The sequence below is a fragment of the Parasteatoda tepidariorum genome, chromosome 6 (assembly GCF_043381705.1).
Source record: "Parasteatoda tepidariorum isolate YZ-2023 chromosome 6, CAS_Ptep_4.0, whole genome shotgun sequence".
NCBI lineage: Eukaryota > Metazoa > Arthropoda > Arachnida > Araneae > Theridiidae > Parasteatoda > Parasteatoda tepidariorum.
In genome coordinates, this window is record NC_092209.1 from 65,304,957 (window position 1) to 65,325,083 (window position 20,127).

The 20,127-nt window shown below is 30.9% G+C and overlaps 1 protein-coding gene across 1 annotated transcript in view; it reads right to left on the reverse strand.

Moving 5' to 3' along the window:
• Positions 1-471: 471 nt before the first annotated feature.
• The window catches only part of LOC107439212 (Transglutaminase), a 52,908-nt gene continuing 33,252 nt past the window's right edge, over positions 472-20,127 (reverse strand). Inside the window, exons 5-17 of the mRNA XM_043053214.2 lie at positions 18,939-19,083; positions 17,132-17,250; positions 16,911-17,021; positions 16,660-16,834; positions 15,464-15,602; positions 13,923-14,029; positions 12,769-12,934; positions 12,001-12,080; positions 9,214-9,359; positions 6,796-6,943; positions 6,462-6,622; positions 5,851-5,990; positions 472-3,298 (exon numbers count right to left, since the gene is read on the reverse strand). Of these exons, the coding sequence (XP_042909148.1) occupies positions 3,064-3,298; positions 5,851-5,990; positions 6,462-6,622; positions 6,796-6,943; positions 9,214-9,359; positions 12,001-12,080; positions 12,769-12,934; positions 13,923-14,029; positions 15,464-15,602; positions 16,660-16,834; positions 16,911-17,021; positions 17,132-17,250; positions 18,939-19,083 (1,872 nt within the window). The 3' untranslated portion in view covers positions 472-3,063. The remainder of the gene's footprint in view (positions 3,299-5,850; positions 5,991-6,461; positions 6,623-6,795; positions 6,944-9,213; positions 9,360-12,000; positions 12,081-12,768; positions 12,935-13,922; positions 14,030-15,463; positions 15,603-16,659; positions 16,835-16,910; positions 17,022-17,131; positions 17,251-18,938; positions 19,084-20,127) is intronic.

Below are 20,127 nucleotides of genomic sequence, written 5' to 3' on the forward strand. Positions count from 1 at the left end.
AGATAGATAGATAGATAGATAGATAGATAGATAGATAGATAGATAGATAGATAGATAGATATAAATAGCAGCTTCGACCCATATTCTGAGGGACAAGAATTAAAGTTTTTTCAAAAACGAGATATGTTTGTCCAGGAAAAAGTACGTTTTTGTGTCTGTTTTCGTAACTTAAAATTGCGTTTGCCCAAATTAATTAGCATATTTATGGGTAGAGTCTTAAACCATAACGATTGAAGCAATTACTTGAAATTCCAATCATTAGATAAAAAGCTATTCAGGATGCTCTCTTTTATACTGCGTAGTGTATATATAAAAATATTTTAAATATAAGAAAAGTAATAATAAGTTTCAGATTAACCTTTTATTGAGAACAACAGTTCCTAAGAATAACTGTTTACTTTCGAATAAATTCTGCAATGTAGGGCTTTGTAGAACAATTGAATAGAGCGCAATATTGTATAAACTCAAACAGAGAGGTAAAACATAAAATTTTATTAGAAAATACAATCTAAAAATACAAATTCTACGTCATGCTTTTATTTTCTAAATGAAATTTTTTTTTATAAAAACTTTTCAATTTGGAGCTACAACTTGCAAAAGAACTGGCCACGCAATCCCAGAAGATATTGATCTTCATTTATTTCATATCATTATACGCACAGAACACAAATTATAAGAAAAATTAGCTATACAAAATTCTAATATTATAATTATCATTTTGTTTTATGTTTATGAATTCTATATAAAACAGCTTAAAGTCTCAAAATTCAAAAACATACAATTATTATGAATTTACAGCAAAATCTGATCAATAATTTTTTCTTTTGTGAAAAAAACAAAATTAAAATCACTTATATACATAAATAATTGTATGTAATTTTAAAAAAAAATCAAAAATTAGCTAAAACGTGTTAATTCTCACTAGCCTCGAACAAAATTTAGCAATGAGTTTTAAATGCGAGGTAAACTATAAATAAAAAAAATGGAAATTTTAAATAACTCTTCCAAAAACATGTTATTATTTTTTTCAATTTTCAAACATTGTTTAAACCACAATAAGTTCAAAAAATAACAATGACACAAAAACATTAAATACAATTTAAGCATGTCGAAATTTCGTTATTAGTTAAAGCTATTTATTAAATAAAATCATAAAATGCGTAATTAAATAACAATAACTTGAAAGCTATCAAAAATACTGAAGTCAAAATTAAACATTATAAATACAATCAATAATATGCGAAAAATACAGACAAATCAACAACCTTTGAAAAACTATTAACTCAATAAGTATTAACTACTGGTGATTCCATAAGTTTGCTAAAACCTGAAAACACGTTTTTCAAAATTTTAAGGCATATCTATTAATTTACATTATTGATATATTTAATATAAAATATATCTGCATCAAAATATGCACAAAAAATATATTTTCAACTACAAGTTTGAAATAACATGAAATAGACGTGATTCATTTTAAATTTTAGTTGCCTTTAAGAAGCAATTTGAAATTATAACAAAAATACAAGAATAATAATACAACATAAAAACATGAATGTATTAAACAGCTAATATTGTTAAAAAATGATGAAATACTTTTTTAAAACAGAGACACAATAAAGAAGAAATATGATAATGAAATCTAAACTAAAATGAAAATAAGACTGAAAGTTCTAAACTAGTCAATGGTTTGATAAACAGACTATTACGTTATCGCCGCCATTAATATAAATTTTTATAATCCTTAAAAAATGACTTTTAGTGTTCATACCAAAAAAATCAAAACAGTTTTGTCGTTATGGGAGTAAAAAAGAATAATGTTTTTTAAAACCTGATCCCTTTATTTAGAAAGACAGAATGAAATAAAATCAGAACCAGTTTGATTGTCCAATATAATTATAATCTACTTTTACCCCTTCTCAATTTTCTGAGATAATTAAACTGTTTTAAATGTTTTTAAATTCGCTTTCTTTAAAAATAATTTCTTACATTTTAATAATACTTTTACGTCATTTAAATAAAAACATTGAAACCCCCCCCCATTGGTCACAAATAGACCTTTTTTCACCAAGGATTCTAAAGATATATATTTATAGTTAAGAAAAACCCTGTATATAAAATGAAAACACACTAAAAAACTGATAATGCAGTAAGGAAATAACAGATCTTCATGGGAAATTTTAATTAATTATTTTCAGGCCATTCGTTTTAGGTTTAAAAAAATCAATTGGAAGATTTTAACTTATGCATTAAGTTTAGCTATATAAACTTTCAATACGCTGCACTTGAAAACTCATAAAATGACATAACATATAAAATATGATTATTTACAACTCATATTTTCCCCCCAAAGTAATTCATTAAAATTTTACTAATGCTTTTAATTTTTCGTTATATAAATAAATAAAAAATTTGACCCCCCCCCCCCTATTGGTTACAACTAGGCCTTTTTTTAAAAAGATTCTAAATATATTTACTTAGAGTTACAAAAAACCCTGCATGTAATATAAAACTAAACTAAATAACAGACCATCATATGAAATTATATTGATTTTCAGTTAATCCATTTTAGGCTAAAACAATTTAATTCAAAGATTTCAATTTATGCATTAAGTTTCTCTATAGAGACTGCAACTCTAAATATGCTGCATTTGAAAACTCATAAAATGATGAAAACATATAAAATATGATTTATTTACAATTCATATTTTTGCTTTAGCCACGAAAGCTGAACAATTAAAACATCACAGACAAGCACAAAGCAATACAATTAAGGCAGCTCGATGCAAAAAATACATTTAAAAAATACAACACTATAAAAAATATAATAGTTCTCTAGATCATTCCTTTTACCAAAATCAGTCTTAAGTTCGTTTAAAGTTTCACCATAATATACAAGTACACAATCTTTTACAAATAAGGCACTTTTCGAATTCACTTTCTAAATCATTCCGTCATTAAAATATTTTTCATTTCACATTTCACCGAGATTCTTCAAATGCAATATATTTTTGTTCGACATAAAAACGTTCAGTGATTCGCTCAGTTTATTGGAATCAGTTTTCAGTGGGTATTGTTATCTTCAGCAGTTACTTCAGTTGAAGCGTTAGAGTGGGTGTCGTTGTTTTCGGTGGGTTTTGCGTCCTCTGGCTCTTGCTTGCTTTTAATGTCAATGACTACGTAACCATCGACGTCATCAAGCTCACGTGACCAAAATTTAGCTGCTATGTTCTTCTCACCTGAAGTCTTGGGGGTCATAGTGCAAGTTACTTCAGCTGTCCCTTCTACAGGCACATCTCTATAAATAATAAAGAAATTATTAGAGCCTGGTATAGAAGAAAACATAACGACATGAGGATACATAACTTTTTAAACATTGCAGTAACGATATTATCGTAAACGATAATTGTCGGATCCAAAAGATAAAATGGGCTGGACATCTAGTTAATTTGCTGAGAGATCTAAACTGCAGAAAACTGTTTCATGCCAAGCTTATCGCAAAATAAAAAAGAGGCAGACCTTCCTTAGATGGATTGACTGTCTTGAAAAAGACATGGATATTCTGAAAACCAAAAATTAGTGGACAGTCGCCAAAAAAAGAATCACCTGGAAAGGCTTTTGGAAAAGGCCAGGGACTACTTAGAGTTGTCGTGTCACTGTAGAAGAAGATATATGTCTGATAACAGATAATAATACTTTTTGATGCATGTTGAGTTTCATGAGTTATAACATCGACCTATGCAAAATAATTAAAATAGAAAACTATCACAAAATATTGCGAGATATCAATATTCCTTGGCAACGTATCGTGATATTAACATTTTGACATAAAAATGCAACATAAATTATATAATTCTTTTATGATTTTAATTTCTCGGTATTTTGTAATTGTTAATCTTTTTATAACATTTTGTCAATGTGATTGAAAAAAATATTAAAAAACAGACTATTCCGATTAAAATTTCTCAGGGTATATGAAATCTCAGGCTAAGAAAGCACCATGCGTCATAGTGTAACATGAACAAAATATCGTAGAACACATTGTAAAGCCTCATGTTTTCCATGCGAAACCTCGCATGTGACTCACACATATAACTGTACATTAGATAGTAGGAAAACAAGTAACTTTATTTAAAAATCTGGCATTCATCTAAATGGTAGGCAGAGAGTTACTTGACATCAACTCAGACATTTGTCGACCACTGCAGCTAAAAGTTACAGACATACAGCGTATAGAGTTCTTTGTATATTGTGGTTTTTCCCATCTAGTGGGCCTCGACCACCACTACAAGATCTCATCAGGCCATCTATCATCTCACCAGAGTCACATCTAGTGAGTTCTTTCAACAGCAAACGTTGTCACTTGGGCATATTAGTCAACATGACCTGATGCCAGCTAGTTCCATCATGCAACACAACAACATCATACAACTGACGACCAGCTTCTAACAGCATCATGGAAGCTGATAAGTGTTACTGAGAGAAAAAGCGCAGAAGCTGATAAGTGTTACTGAGAGAAAAGCACACAAGCTGATAAGTGTTACTGAGAGAAAAAGCATACAAACTGATAAGTGTTACTGAGAGAAAAAGCACAGAAGCTGATAAGTGTTACTGAGAGAAAAAGCATACAAACTGATAAGTGTTACTGAGAGCAAAGGCACAGAAGCTGATAAGTGTTACTGAGAGAAAAAGCACACAAGCTGATAAGTGTTACTGAGAGAAAAGGCACAGAAGCTGATAAGTGTTACTGAGAGAAAAAGCACACAAGTACCGGTCACTATCATCCGTATTTATCCATTAATCTAGTTTACATAACATTGATGGCAGCTACTAAATGTTTAATATTAACTATTAAAATCACTGAAAAAGTTAAATATTTTTTTTCCACCAATGGCAGGCACTGAATTTTAATCTTTGCCTATGTAGATGCCGGAATTATTACTCATTTAGCGTTACCCAGAGGGCACCTGTGAACCAAAGTCACGGAGGCGAGCAACATTGCCCACGCCACAAACCCGTTTATAGGGTGGGCCACATTCACACATCACACATACTCACAACAGAGGACAGCACAGAGAGAGAGAGAAACATCCATGCCCAGAGCGGGATTCGAACCCGCAGCCAATGGCTTCGCAGTCAGGCGCACTAACCGCTCGGCCACCTGGCCGGCGAAAAAGTTAAATATATGCGAATGGCATACTCGCGACAAGTATAGCAGAAAAATAAATGCATATTTTCTGTTGATGACGTACATTTCCGACCACTCTACACCCTGATGGGCCATTGCGCAACTACCAGAAGAAATATAAACAAGACCTTTAAATTAAACAAAACCCTGCTAAGTATAGTTTGTCTAAACTAAGAAATCCCGTAGCCATTCGTCTGAACCCCTGGTAACGAGGTATAACTGTTTCAAGTAGGGGTGTGGGGTTATTGTTTAGGACTGGTTTTGGTTCGGGTAGGCGAAAGAAATTGAATCTTTTTCTTCCGTCCACTGTGTTAGCCCTAGAGTGAAGAGAAGCTACCCTTCCTGAAATGAGCTATTCTTGTTTCATATTCTTGTTCGGTATCAGAGTTTGTGGTGGGAGTAGTTCTTACAGTAGACAAACTATATTTAACAAGTAACGTCAGTCGATCGTAGTTTTTCGATTCTCCGATCAACGATGGATCGTTGCAACACAAGCATGTAGGGGATGGATAAAAAAATACCTTTGGACTGATTGTATTAAAAATTCTTGGTAAATTTATTCTTAACCATTTATTAAGCATGTGAATTGGAACAAGATAAAGTTAATATCATTCAGCATAATGGTCAAAAAATAGGCTTCATAAATTAAAATTATTGCATACCCTTTAACTCTCAGTTTTAGTGGCTCTCCTAAACCAGGACCTTCAACCACAAAGAAACCTTTCTTAAGAATTTTTGGTAACGGATTTTTCAACTTGGCTGTGACTTTTAATTCTTGGCCTTGGGTTAGTTCGCCTTCCACCTAATTGAGAAAAAAAAGTTTTATTCACTGCGCATAAGCTGTAAGTATATAGAACTCATAAAATAAGTAACAAACATAGAGAGAACAAAGACAACAATAAAAATTAATGAAAAGAAAAGAAAAATTATTAAAATAGCATATTTTTAAAAAAAAAATTTAAATTTTTTTTTAAAAATAATACATAAGAAAATTTTACACTATAAAATATTCAATATGCCATTGCATATATATTTAATATAAAAAAAAACATTTTTTGATTTTTTAATATTTTTTAAAAATATTTCATTTTAATAATTTTCCTTCTCTTTTCTTTAATCTTTATTGTTTTCAATGTTTTCTCTGTTTTAAGTTTTTAAGTTATATATATTTTTTTTATTTATAAAACCTTTTAATTCAAATTTCTTTAAAATTATACATATAAATTAATATTTATTTATTATTTGAAATAGAGTTAACAAAATTATAGATCACCTCAATCTTGATGTCGGGCTTCCTAACCCTAAAGTCATCCTGAGCGAAGTAATCGAAACCAGTTTCAACTACCTCAGCCATGGCTATCATGTTAAAGGATCCCTGGTCGACGAGATCTTTTTCGTAATCATCATAAGACACTTGCATTGTAACTTCTTGTTCTAAAACATAATTATTTAAATTGAATATTTTCAACTACACATTAATGAACTCGTTTGAAAACAGTTTCTTTCAACTAGAATAAGTAAAATCTTTATTTAAATAAATCTGAAGTTAAAATATATTCTTAATATCAAATGATATTAGCAAAATATAGTTATTTTTATAAAATTACCTGTTCCTTCAGACACTTTCACTTTAAACTTTTCTCTTTTCACAGATTCTTTTAACTGCCCTGTATAGAAAGTTGTGTGAACAGCAAGGGCTCCTTTTACAGTGTAAGTCTTATTCTCAACTCCCTTATTCTTAACGGTAAGTTTAACCTAAGAAAATAAACAAAAGTATGTGACATATATTTACTGTTTATTACATATTCAGACAAAATTTATAATTATTATTATTCGTAAAATATAAATTTCATGTTATAATATATTTTTATTTATTTTTTATTTTTTGAATTATAATTTTATTTATAGATTATATTTTCATTTATAGATTATATTTATATTTATAGATTATATTTTCATTTACAGATTATATTTTAAGATTTTATTAGGCAGTTGCAGCCTAGCGATTAGAGCATCAGACTTCAACCCGGAGTAGTCAGTTTGATCCTTGAATGACGCTAAGACCTACAGAATACACGCGATATGTATGTTCCTAAAATCTGTGGAATCGAAAGTTCTGCAGTTGGTCGCGGAGCAGTACCATGAGTACAGAGATTTGGAGGTAATACTTTTCCTCGTCAGATTTACGTCTAAATTGTGAAAGTAGTCCTACGAATGAATGGTGCTGCCATCTATCAGAGTAATTCTAAGCTAAGTAGCACTTTCACCCTTGTGGCGCTCTCTTGTCAAACGAAAGGCACTCCTTCCTGACTTAATTCAAAAAGGTTAATGGCTGGCAAGCTTGGTTTGTCTAATCATTAGAAACAACAACAGATTTTATATTTATTAAAAATAATTATACTTCTGTGTGTACAATGGGTTTGACAAATACTGCACTCGTGAAATTCGACTTCGAAAAAATTTATCTGGAGTTTAAAAAAAATTTAAATAGAACTCTTTCGAATAAAAATTACATGAGCATTATTTTACATTCTAATATTTATTTAGCAATAAATGTTCAAGTTTCGTTACACATAAGTGGCTAATAAAAATGGTTCGATGCTCAGACTAAATTTATTGATAGCAATATTCTAAATCTGTTTTTGTTACGATTAGAATCTTCTTATAATTTTGAGCAAATTATTAAATTTGGTAACTGTGCACAAATATTTTTGAAGGTTCATCGCGGGAAAAATCGAACTATATTAATACCAATGACCATTATTCTTTCCATTTGCAGCATTAATATGATTGTATGCAGCATTATTATGATGTTAGGCAGCATTTCCACATGCAGCATTAATATGACAGCAGAGTTGCCAGTATGACAAAACTTTATATTGGTAGAAAATATCAATGGAAAAAAAGATTTTGTAGTAACATACATTTGAATACAAAATACATGAAACAATTTTTACCATAGAGAATTCTACTTATCCTTTTTGTATAATAAAGTAAAATTCAGCAGTTCAAATATGTCTGAAAAATTATTTTCCAAGTGCCCATTGTAACGTTTAAAAAAAGCCGCATTTTCACCTAAGTCATTTCGTTCGTCATTTTCAGATTAAGTTGTAGCTCAGCTCTGAAATGCATGACACCGTAATATAAATTGACTCATACGCAATCTTTACTTTTACTATCCTTTTTTTCCTACCGCGCATTTTAATAGAGAGCATTGTTTTCTTTTACTTCAAATGTTTCTTTTTCATTTAGTTAGTTTGTGAAATTGCTGTTTGTCCAGTTTACTGGGAGTTTCTATTTTTTCACTTTTGTATCATATTTTCAAGATTTTGTTTGACATTTTTCTTCTGATTTCATTTTATGTATTTCTTGTATTTCTTTCTGGACTTTTACAAAACTTTCGGGATACTGAGAGATCGAATTTTGACATTTGTCCGCTCTCTCAATAGATAAGGTTTTGCTCTATGGCTTCCAGAGCTGGTACCCCCTGAAGACGTCGGCTTCGGAGGCCATATTTTCATTTTTATTTCCATTGCTTTTTTCCTTATTGCTTCAACTTTAAATAAAGCTACATTTTCACCTAAGTCATTTCGTTCGTCATTTTCAGATTAAGTTATAGGTCAGCTTTAAAATGCATGGCACCGTAATATAAATTGACTCTTATACAAATACGAGTGTCTAAAGATTTACGTTTCGCATTATGTAGGCATTAAATTTCTAAAATTTAATGTCCTTGTAACGTTGAAATTCAGCATTATTTTCCTCTCCGACATGAAATTTCAAATGCTATTTTCAAGCAAAGTTGAAGTCCAACTCCAAGGCTTATGGCATTAAATAATAAATTGCGTCTTATATTAACACGATACAATTCAGCATTATTTTCACTTATAACATTAAATTTCGATTGCGATTTTCTAAGAAAAATAAATCTCAACTCCAATATGGCACCATTATAAAAACGTAAACTTTCTAAAATTGTTTGCTTATAAATTTTTTAATTCATTTAAAATAAAGCTGTTTCTTACATTGAAAGGACTCCCAATTACAATGTCATCTAACAGTTGGAAGTCAAATTGAACATCTTCAAATTCATCATTTAAGTAATAACGCGAGAATACGTTGCCACATTGTCGAAGTGCTCGCAACATGACTTCCCGTTCTTCTTTGCTGCCTGAAATAAAAAATTAATAGCGTCAAAAAAGTTACTCAATATAAAAATAAATATTCATTCTAATAACTAGTAATATGTTATATGTTTTTATATTATTGCAAAAAATAGTTACTAAGATTTTAATTCGATAGTTTCTCAAAATATTCACAAATATCATATTTTTATAAAATGCCCACTGAAGTAATTACCTCTTTATTCCAAAACGGTTACTGTTTTAATCATACAATTGATGTCTAGATATTGTAAAGTGGCAAAGTGCCACGGATGAACTGGTTACTGGCTGTGAGACAGCACCATCTGGTAGAAAACTGTAGAGTGATTTCAGCTTGGAAACGCTCCGAGGGAAAAAATTCAGATTTACAGTTTCGAAAATATGATCTCTTTAATAAACAGATAACAGGAGCAACGAACTCTTCTAGTTAGATCAAAAACTGTTGTTTTTAGTCCCAAAGTGGTTTAGTCCACTGAACGATTTCTGTGTGTCCACAGATTTCCAGAAAGTGTAAAAGCAAAAGAGGTTAAGAAAAAGCCTCATCTAACTTAAAATTAATACAATTTAAAACAGAGCATGGAAGTTCATATCTAATGTGAAAAATTCCGGAAGAATACTGGTACCCGGAGAAAAGAATATGGATAGAGAAAGAAGGTTAGCATCCATAGATATAACTAGTCCATAGATATAACTATATGTAAACTAGTCCTTTGGTGTGGTGCCTGCGTATAAAGGAAAAACGAACTTAAAAGGGGCACAGCAGCAGACGTTCTTGAAACGGATTTGTATCCTCCTCTCCTCCCAAACACTACTGAGTTTGGGGAAGAGGTGAAAAGTTATAGCTTTTTTGTTTATTGTTGGCTTGTTCTTCATTTTTTACACTATTGACAAAAGATTCTGTACTATGAATTAACATTTTTTTTTGAGAATACATTCGTATCAGCCATCTTGATTAAATTCGCTAACAACTTTTGAGAAAGAAAGAAAAATGAAATGATGGTTGGTGGAAGTCAGCGCCATCTGGTAGAAAACTGCAGAGTGATAAACATACATGTAGCATAATATATGTAAAAGCGCTCCTAAACATACGTATAGATAGATGATTATCATAGATTCCTAACCACACCATACATCCAGCAACCGGTTCTACTCATATTTCAATAGATATTATTAATTTATGTAAGCTTTTGTGGTAATTAACTATAAAAAATTTACGAGTAAAAAAACCAGCATTATTACTAGTGTATTGCGAACAATTTATGCACATCCATATATTAAAGCGCATTTTTTAGTACGTAATGCAAATAAAAAAACTATTAAATAAACTCATATTTGCAAATAATGATCTTTTTAATCATATTTGCTACTTAGTTGCACTGTGCTAATTCCAGGATCGAATTTCGATAAAGCATACTGGCACCCTGAGGACAGCATCCGTAAAATCCATTTTTACAGCAAAATTTTAAACCATAAATTTTACAGTAATAAACATTTAGCTAAAATTGTTCAGTGAGTTTGCAGTAAATATTACTGTAAAAATTACGGTATATCAAACTTTTTGTTCCATTAAATGTTATGGCAAATATGGATTTCACGGTAAAAAATTACTGGCACTCTAAGTGCCGGTACTTTTTACCGAGATTCGAACCGGAATTTTTTTACAGTGTAATATACTAAACGCACTCAAAAAATTTTCACCGCTATTTTACATTCATGAAAAATCTAAACAATTTTTAAAATGTTAGCAAATGTAGTGTAATGAAAATTTTGCTGAGCGAAACCATAATAGAGCGTAGTAACTAAAAAATCAAAACATATTTATTTCACTAATAATTAAAAATAATGATTCGAAATAAGGTTGTTAAAGATTTCCTTGCTTCCAAGCAATGATTTTTCAGGTGAAAAGAGAGTGTCTTAATATTTTTTGTTCTAAATCTAAAAAAAAATGCTGTTGCTATAGTTTAATTTAAAACTCGAATATTTCAAGAGATTAAACTTAATCGCCAGCCTTTTGATTGCCAATGGTGCCAATTGGCGAGTGAAAATTTTACTACATCGTTTAAAATACGTTCGCGAGACGCCAGAGTACTTGTACACCTTGCGCAAATACGAATAGTCTTTTGTGAGTGACACCTCAGTAGATCAAAAGTTAAACCAACAGAAAATTAGCAGAGAGAGGTGCTGCCTATCTAATAAAAAAAGATTGCCAAGTTGGTGGAAATATAAGGCGTAGAGGCAGATACAAATTAATAACAATTCTTTCAATTTTAATAAAGCAAATTATAATTGATCTTTTAAGGTTATTTTTGAAGTCAACTTCAAACCTTAACTCAACCATCACACATTAAAACAAGCTCAAATAAACCTTAAAAACACCTTAAATTTTTGTAAGAGGGGGAAAATTATCATGCTGAATAATTTTTCGGATCAGATATAACTGGATGCCTAAGCGACGAACGTGATTGGCTGACCCACTCGTTATGCCGCTAACAAGAATCCACTGCTCGCAGTTTAGAATATGATTTGTACCTACCTGCATTTACAGGGCTATTTTTATTAAGTAAAAATTAGAGAATTAAAAATGTAAGAATTAAATACATAATTCAAAATATATAGAGAATATGTAATGCCTATAATGACTGTACTTACTTTCTTTGTACTTATATTCATCAGTGATGTCTTCCCGTTCATATCGCCCAACAGCTTTTGTACTTATATATTGGCCGATTCTGGAAATATTGTAAACATTTAAAAACCATTACAACGCTAAACTGCATTAATTGTATTCAAAATAATAGGCTTAGAAATGGAATACAGATAAAAAAAATTCAGGAGATTGTTTTTTATTCAAAAAACGGGACATAAATAAGAATTTTTTGGTCCAAAATAAATATCCAGACCATATGTAAAGACGGTAAACGGCAAAATAAAACAAAGGTAAAATTTGAGATCCTTTTCTTGATATGACTAAATCCTAAAAAGTTTAAAACAATGAATCCTGTACCAGTAAAGCTACATGTTTAGCCCTCTTATATATCATAATTAGTGGATTGTCACTTATTTCGAACTATCGATTTTTGCTTTTTTTTATTACCATTATCAATTAATAATTAAAAATTTTGGGTTAAAAATTCAAATTCTTTGATTCCCTTAAATCAATCATTTAAATTCCGTATTTATATTATTAAAAAACAGGATGTTCTTAACAAACTTAAAAATCCGAAATGTCAGAAGAAAAAGCTAAGACTCTGAACAAATAAGAACACATATTTTATCAGTAAAATCAAAATTACTACTACCCCTAAGATTTAAAAAAAAATCACATTTTGAGAAAATTATAAGCATGAAACATTTTACTGTCTGAACAAATAAACTGTGCACCAAGAGACAATTTAAACTGAGAGTTCGAAAACTTACGCTTCAGTCTTCTTATTGATGAGTTTCAGAGGATTGTTCTTTCCGCGGTACCTCCAGTATACTTTATCTGCATTCACTTCGGCAAAGACGAAAGGTCCATCAAAAGGTTTCTGTATCTCTCCTCTTTTGATTGCTGCTACACTAGAAGGTCCACAACGATACTGACCTATTAAATAGGTCAAATGAATTAAAACGATCATCATCATTCGTTTCAAATTATCAAGTAAAATAGGTGCAAAATTACTATTGCTTATAAGTTAACAACGCTTCATTAATTAAACGTAACGCGAATAAATATAATAATTCTGGATGATGGCATCTTTATAGAATCGCGCAAACTAAATGACACTAAAATGCTTATTATGAAGCATAAGTATTAAAGATATTACTTTTGCTTACTAAAAAAAAGTATTAAATATGATGTATAATTGCTAAATTTATAAAGATTTGGCGAAAAACATTTTGCCAACTGAAAACAATATAGTATAATAATGATATTAGTAATTTTGAAGCAAAATTAATAAAAAATTTCTAACATTCACATAATTTTCGCAAAGATTCGTTCTATATTCCCATACTCTCCAAAAGAAAGTGAAAGGCCGCTATAGTCCAGGGGTTGGAGAATCGAGCTCCGCTACAGAGGGATCGGGGTTCGATCCTCGACTCCACTACGACCCACCGAGTACATCCGATTAACATGCTCGTAAATTCTGAGCAATCGAAAGTTCTGGGGTCTGTCGCTGAGCAGTACCATAGATCTGGAGAAAATTCCTTTCTCCTTCTGATGCATGTCTAAATTTAAGAAGTTGTCTCACGAATGAGTGGTGCTGCCATCTATTCACGGTACTCTGAGCTAAGATGTACTTTCACCCTTGCGATGCTCTCTGGTCAAACGTAAAGCACAACTTCCTGACTTAACTCGAAAAAAGCCAATGGTTGGCAAACTTGACTTGTCCAAGTGACATCAAAAACAACAAAAAAAGAAATTAAAGAAGAAGAAATAATATTTCTTAAAAATCAATGAAAATTTAAGTTAGAAAACTAAAAATTATGAATAAAAAGATAAAATATTCTATGAGAGAATAGCATTGGTAATTAAAAAATAATAACACACACAATGAATTGACATAATTCTTAATTATGTTTAAACCCACCATCAGATGTTTCTTGAGGAGTCGCGTCAATGGCTTGCCATCCAGAATAGCCACCTGGTTCCAAATCAGGACGTTCCATCCATACTTCATTCCATACATGGAAGTTCCTAAAATTTCGAAAAATTAAATTAACGGAGCAGTAATCAGTAGGGGAAGATCATAACGAAATAGATTTTTTTTTTATTTGTAGCTTGAAAGCGATGTAATTAAAATATCCAGTTACAAACATTTTACCCTAGCAATAATATTTACCTCAGTAGCATTCCCAGATAGCAAAATAAGGTTTATTTTCACTTAGCAAAAACCTTATAATGTAAACCTAAAAAGGTTTTTATGCAGTTTATGTGTAAACCTTCTAATCTAAAAACGAGATCTGTGACAATCTGCTCTATTCTACATACATTATCCTAATCCAAAACCTTGGAAAACAACCTTCCATATTAAAACCTTAAATCGAGGTTGATTTAGGGTTTTCAAGCAAGGAAAAATCTTTTAATAAGGCTAGTCTCAAGGTGAAAATAATCTTAAATCTAGGTAATTATAAGGTTTCTTCTGGCAACGTCTTGTATGCTCAGCTGAAATCCACCTTGTCATGAAATTTTAATGGACAATGCAATTTGATCCTATCTCTAGTGTGACGTCAGCTAAGGCGTCATTATGGGCTCAAGTGACCATTTTACCTAAGTAACAATACTTTTTAAAAACGTTTTAAAAAATAATTTTTAATTCTTTTAGGATGAAAGGTTTGAAACTGCAATATTTGCTTTATGGAAAAAAAGGTTTTTAGTACAAACATTTTCGTGGCAATTAAAAAGAAAATTCCGACACAAAGTTTCCGTAAGGTTGCATGCTTTCTGGGATGATATTTCTTCAGTTTTTTATCACAGGATATTTACATATACAGTACCTGGCTAAATTATTAGACGAACTATAAGATTAGAATTATCATTCATGTTTTAGGTGCTTAAATTTTTTACATGAAATTATATAGAGGAATAATTTTGGTAATTATATAACCCAGATAACGGGCAGTCTTACGTCAAACATTGTATTCTCATTTTCAGCTTCTCAAATGCAAAATTTTGTCTGTGTTCAAAACTTAATGACGAGGCTAACTTTGACTATTAAAGCGTTAAAGAAAGTTTATAAAAACCTGAGTAAATAAAACTTAATTCAACGATGGTCATAAAATATAAAATAAACCATGAGAAGGTGAATTTATACTCGAAAAGTAGCATAGTTAAATTTAATATTGTTTCAAGCTTGTCTGATCATTTATTTGGGTTTAAGGTTGTTGCTGGCAATTAAAATTAACCTTACACTGCTATCTGATGGTAAGTAACTGCGACTGAGAAAAAATAATAAAGCATATTTTCATTTTGAAAAAGTTGAATATATTTTTTTTAATATTTACAAAAGCTTTATTATGGCATTAAAAGAACCAAGTATTTACAAATTCATTGTTTTAACATAAGTAATATTTAGAAGTTAAGAAGAAAAAACAATTAAATCACTATTTAAGATTGTAATAAAACACATACCACACAGAGTCGATATTAAGTTTTTCTAATGGTTCTCCATCTTCATTGTAGAAGTAATCAATTGTCAAACTATTGTGAGTGTCATGCGCAGAAGCGAAATTAGTGACAGAACGGCATGGAATACCCAAAGCTCGACAGGCTGAAAACATGAGAAACAATCAATATACAACTAAATATTTCTAAAAATTAATAAAAAATTTAAATTCAATCAATTTAAGAGACAAAAAAAATGTCAAAGGGAAGTAATTTCGGAATGTTTAAGTAAACTAACGAAGTAATGTCAGGTGAAATTTTAATAAAATTATGCAAAATGTTATTTAATTAATCATATTTTTATTTCATTTATTGAAATATCATTTTCTTCCTTTAATTCATATTAGTAATTCGTTAGTTAGCAGGAATACAACTTTCCATAATTATGTGATAAATTCTTTATTTTTGAGAAAAATATAGTTAATTTAAATGATAAATATTGTCAAGGGTTTTAATGTTATCAATACAAAATGTATCTATGATGAAAAAAGAAAGAACAATTATACTACTAATATAAAAAAGCACATCTAATATAAAAAAGCCTTTAATTAACAAAACGGTTAGCGCACTGCACATATTAATTACCTTCATGATGTAGTTTTTTAGCAATTTTGATGCATTTTGCGAATTTACTTAAATTTTTTAACACTCGGACTGCCGAATAATTCGGTATACCCAGAACGGCCATAAGCGGTCAAATTGACTGTTCCTTAAAAACAGTGATAAAAATTGAATGTTAAGGTATATTAGGTAAGAAATTGTTATATAGGGTTAGAAATTGTTATTTTCATGTTGTTCTCATATGAATCATAGTTTAAAATATTTAATTTTACTCATTTATTGGAAGAAAAAAAACATATTGAGTTAGGGGTTAAATGATAAAAAATAATTGTACTAAAATAAAGTTTAAAATCGTTTCAAATCTTTTTGCGGTCAAAATGACCGGTCTGGCCGTTCTAGTGTTAATGCACGGATCAATTGAAAAAAATTACTACAACAATGTTCGACCAAACAATCCCCAGTAAAAAGTTATAAGAAATAGCGTTCAAAAACTCGAATATTTGCAAAAAATTTTTAATTTTTAAGATTAAGAATATTAACTTTATGCAATTTGTAAAAGTACAGAGATTTGAAATTCGAAGAAACAATATTGGAGCATTTACCAGTTGTTACAACTCCAGAGAAGACCCAACATTGACCGTATTTCACGGGCTTCTTATTCTTGTAATATTGCTGAAGTATTGCAATACTCCCTTGCCAAGATGTGGGAGCTTGACCGCCACCATAGTCATCGGACCAATTACCAACCAATACTCCGTGGTCATCGGGTGAATTGACCTGTATAAAGCACTAAATTATTATATGTTCTAAAGAATTTTCATCACAAAATAAATAATCATAACAGTATACATACGACTGCAGAAATATGCCTGACAACTTTCACAGGATCAGATCTATCAACAATTGAGAGTTTAGCGATATGACCAAGTAAATATACGCAACATTGCAGAATGTTCTCTTGAAACTAGAAAGAAATGTATTTATATTTCAGCATTTCTAACACATAAACGAAAAGTGGTCTCTTAATATTCTAAATTGAGTTTATAGGCTTCATTTGAATGGATGCTTCCTTACCTGTCCATAGTTCCAGACACAAGGGCGCAACCTGTTGTTGGTCCCTCTCCAAATCAAACCCCCTTCATTCAATACGTATTCTTTTCTGTGCTCACTATCGCTCATGTAAACAATGTCCTCTGAAATAAATAAACAAATATTCATATATATGTTACCGGCAAAGTGTGAAACGCCGCCATTCTATAGAATGCCTAGGCATTGCATATGTTACCGTTAAAGTATATAATGCAGTTATTTCATAGAATACCTAGTTATTCCATGAAATACCTGATCGTGTCCGTTAAAGTGTGCAATATGTTATTAATTTGACACTTTAACTAGTTTTTCTATGAAATAACTAGGGATTCTATAAATTAACTAATGAGAGACAGTTAAAGTGTAAAATAAACAATTGATCTAAAATGAAATAACTAGGTATTCTATAAATAAACTAATGATAGACAATTATAATGAAAAAGAAGCAATTTATCTAATTTATGCAGCGTATAAATGGTATTTATGGAAACGTACCAGAAAATCATTTGTTACAACAAGGATTACTAAAATGACACTTGGAATTACAAAGAACATTATTTCTAAAACAAAAACATTTTTTGTTGAATAGTTCATAAATGCAGTAGGGGTGGAAGGTAAATGTATTTGTCGTGCGAGATATGTGATTATGATATAGATTATTTTACACTTTAACGAGCTGCAGATCGTTATTCTATGAAATAACTAGTTGAAATACAAGAGAGTTTTACACTTTAACGGACACGATCAATTATTTCATGGAATATCTAGGTATTCTGTAAAATAACGGATTTCATACTTTAACGGTAACATATATAAAGCCGGATGTTTTTGGGCAAGGTATGAAATATGAGAAGTATTGCATGCTTTCCCTAGGCATTGTACATAATATCTAGGCATTCTATCGAATGACAAATGCTATTTAGACAAAGAAAGAATAAAACGTCCTGATGAGGTTGTTATGTAAATGATGTGCATTTTTGAAAAATAAAAATGTAATTCTGAAAAAAATAATGAGAGTGCCATTAAAAAAAATTATTCAAAATGCGTAAAGAAAAATGAAAGTTGTACAAAACATAATTTATGCCTTTATTATAAAGGGAAACAAAATTTTCTTATAAAAAATTCACATTTAAGTCACAATTATTTTCAGTTTAGAAACAAATATTGCACAAAATATCCATTTCACCACCTTTACTAACATGGCCACAGAAGATTTTATACTTTGCCGGTTTCTCATTTCGTATTCTATAGAATGCCTAGGAAATGTGCGAAATATGAATCATTTCATACATTGCCGGCAAGTTTTAGGCATTATATACAATACCTAGGCATTCTATACAATGCCTGATTTCAAACATTGGCGGTAACATATATATAATTTTGTTTTTTTTTTAATCTATAAGTTATGTTGTACCGCTATATTTTATTCAACAACGAGTTATTTGCTATAGAGAAAAATCCGATTTTTATGTATCAACACTAATAGTGAGTTAATTATGTGTGCTTACTGTTATTAGTGTGCCAATATGAAAGTGTAAAAAGGAAATAAAAAAGAAGCAATTAGTGTATTAGTCATTATCAATTAAAAGTATTACCTAAACATGAATGTTAGGATGTAAAAAATTTCTTTATGTTTCATTTGAAAGGTCTAAAATGTATATAAACGCTTAATTTTTATGGATACTAAATTTAATATTAAAGTCTTTTTCTAAATCAACGATTTATAGATAATAGGCATAAACATAAAATAAATTCCCTAATTAATTGATTAAAAGTATTGAAAAATTCTTACGTTTGCACCATGGATTGAAAAGTATGTAAATGGGTGTTTTGGAAGTGTATCTTAAGCTCTTAGCTTCTTCCTCTTTGTCTCTCTTTATCTTTGTGTCTACATCAACTATCCAGTCGCCTACAATGCAATTTGGAGTTGTCGTTACCTAGCAAAATAATAAAATAAATATCGCATGTTATGAAATTTAACGAAACAAATAACTACAATAGTTTTAGTATCAATTTGTAAAGTTCTACAAAGATATTCAGAAGCTACTGTATGGAAGCCACGTAGAAGGTTGTCTCCGGTAAGAACTTCCCCCTTCACAAAGCCTGAGCTCGCCTGCTGCTATGGAAACAAGAATAGCTCATTTCAGGGTGGGTAGCTTCTCTTCATTCTAAGGCTAACACAGTAGACCGAGGACAATGATTCCCTTTCTCTCGCCGACTCGAGCCAAAACCTGTTCTTAACAATAAAGCCACACTCATACTTAAAAAAAGTAATACCTCGTTACCATAGTTATCACCACGGGTTCAGACGAATGGCTAGGGAAGTTCTTACTTTAGACAAACTATAGTAAAGTGAAACCCGGTGGTTGAATGGAGCTTCGTGCTCCAGTGGCCGAGGTGCAAGGTTGCTTCAAGCTTTTATTCCTTCAATGGGTCGATGAAAGCGAATACTAAGTATACTTGGAGACTAGTGAATAATGCGGATCACCCAACCTAAACAATTGCTTTTGTATCCTGGAGTCCAAAGTCAAGAAAACTGAGATAAACACAGCTGTCCTTGGCCTCTAATGGGCTACGAGACTTATAATTGTAAGCGAAAAACTTTCTGTTCGCTTTTAAGAGCCGTTGTGGCTCAGAGAATTGAGCTCTCGCCTCCCAATGAGGTAGCCCGGGTTCTAATCCTTGCGGAGAATGGTCGATATGAAATCCACACCCGGCTCGCACCGACCACAGTGCGTACGTAAAATATCCTCAGTGGTAGACGGATCATAGATTAGAGTCCCCCCGCCATCAGGCTTACCGCTGGAAATGTTCGTGGTTTTCCTCACTATATAAAGAAAATGCGGATCAGTTCCCTCAAAAAGTCGCCCACAAAGGCAAATTTCTCACAATGATCTGGATTGGGTTCAAAATTAAAAAGCTACAGAGTTGAAGATTGGTAATCGTAAACTCAAAATTGGGTCAGCTGTTCAACGACGGTT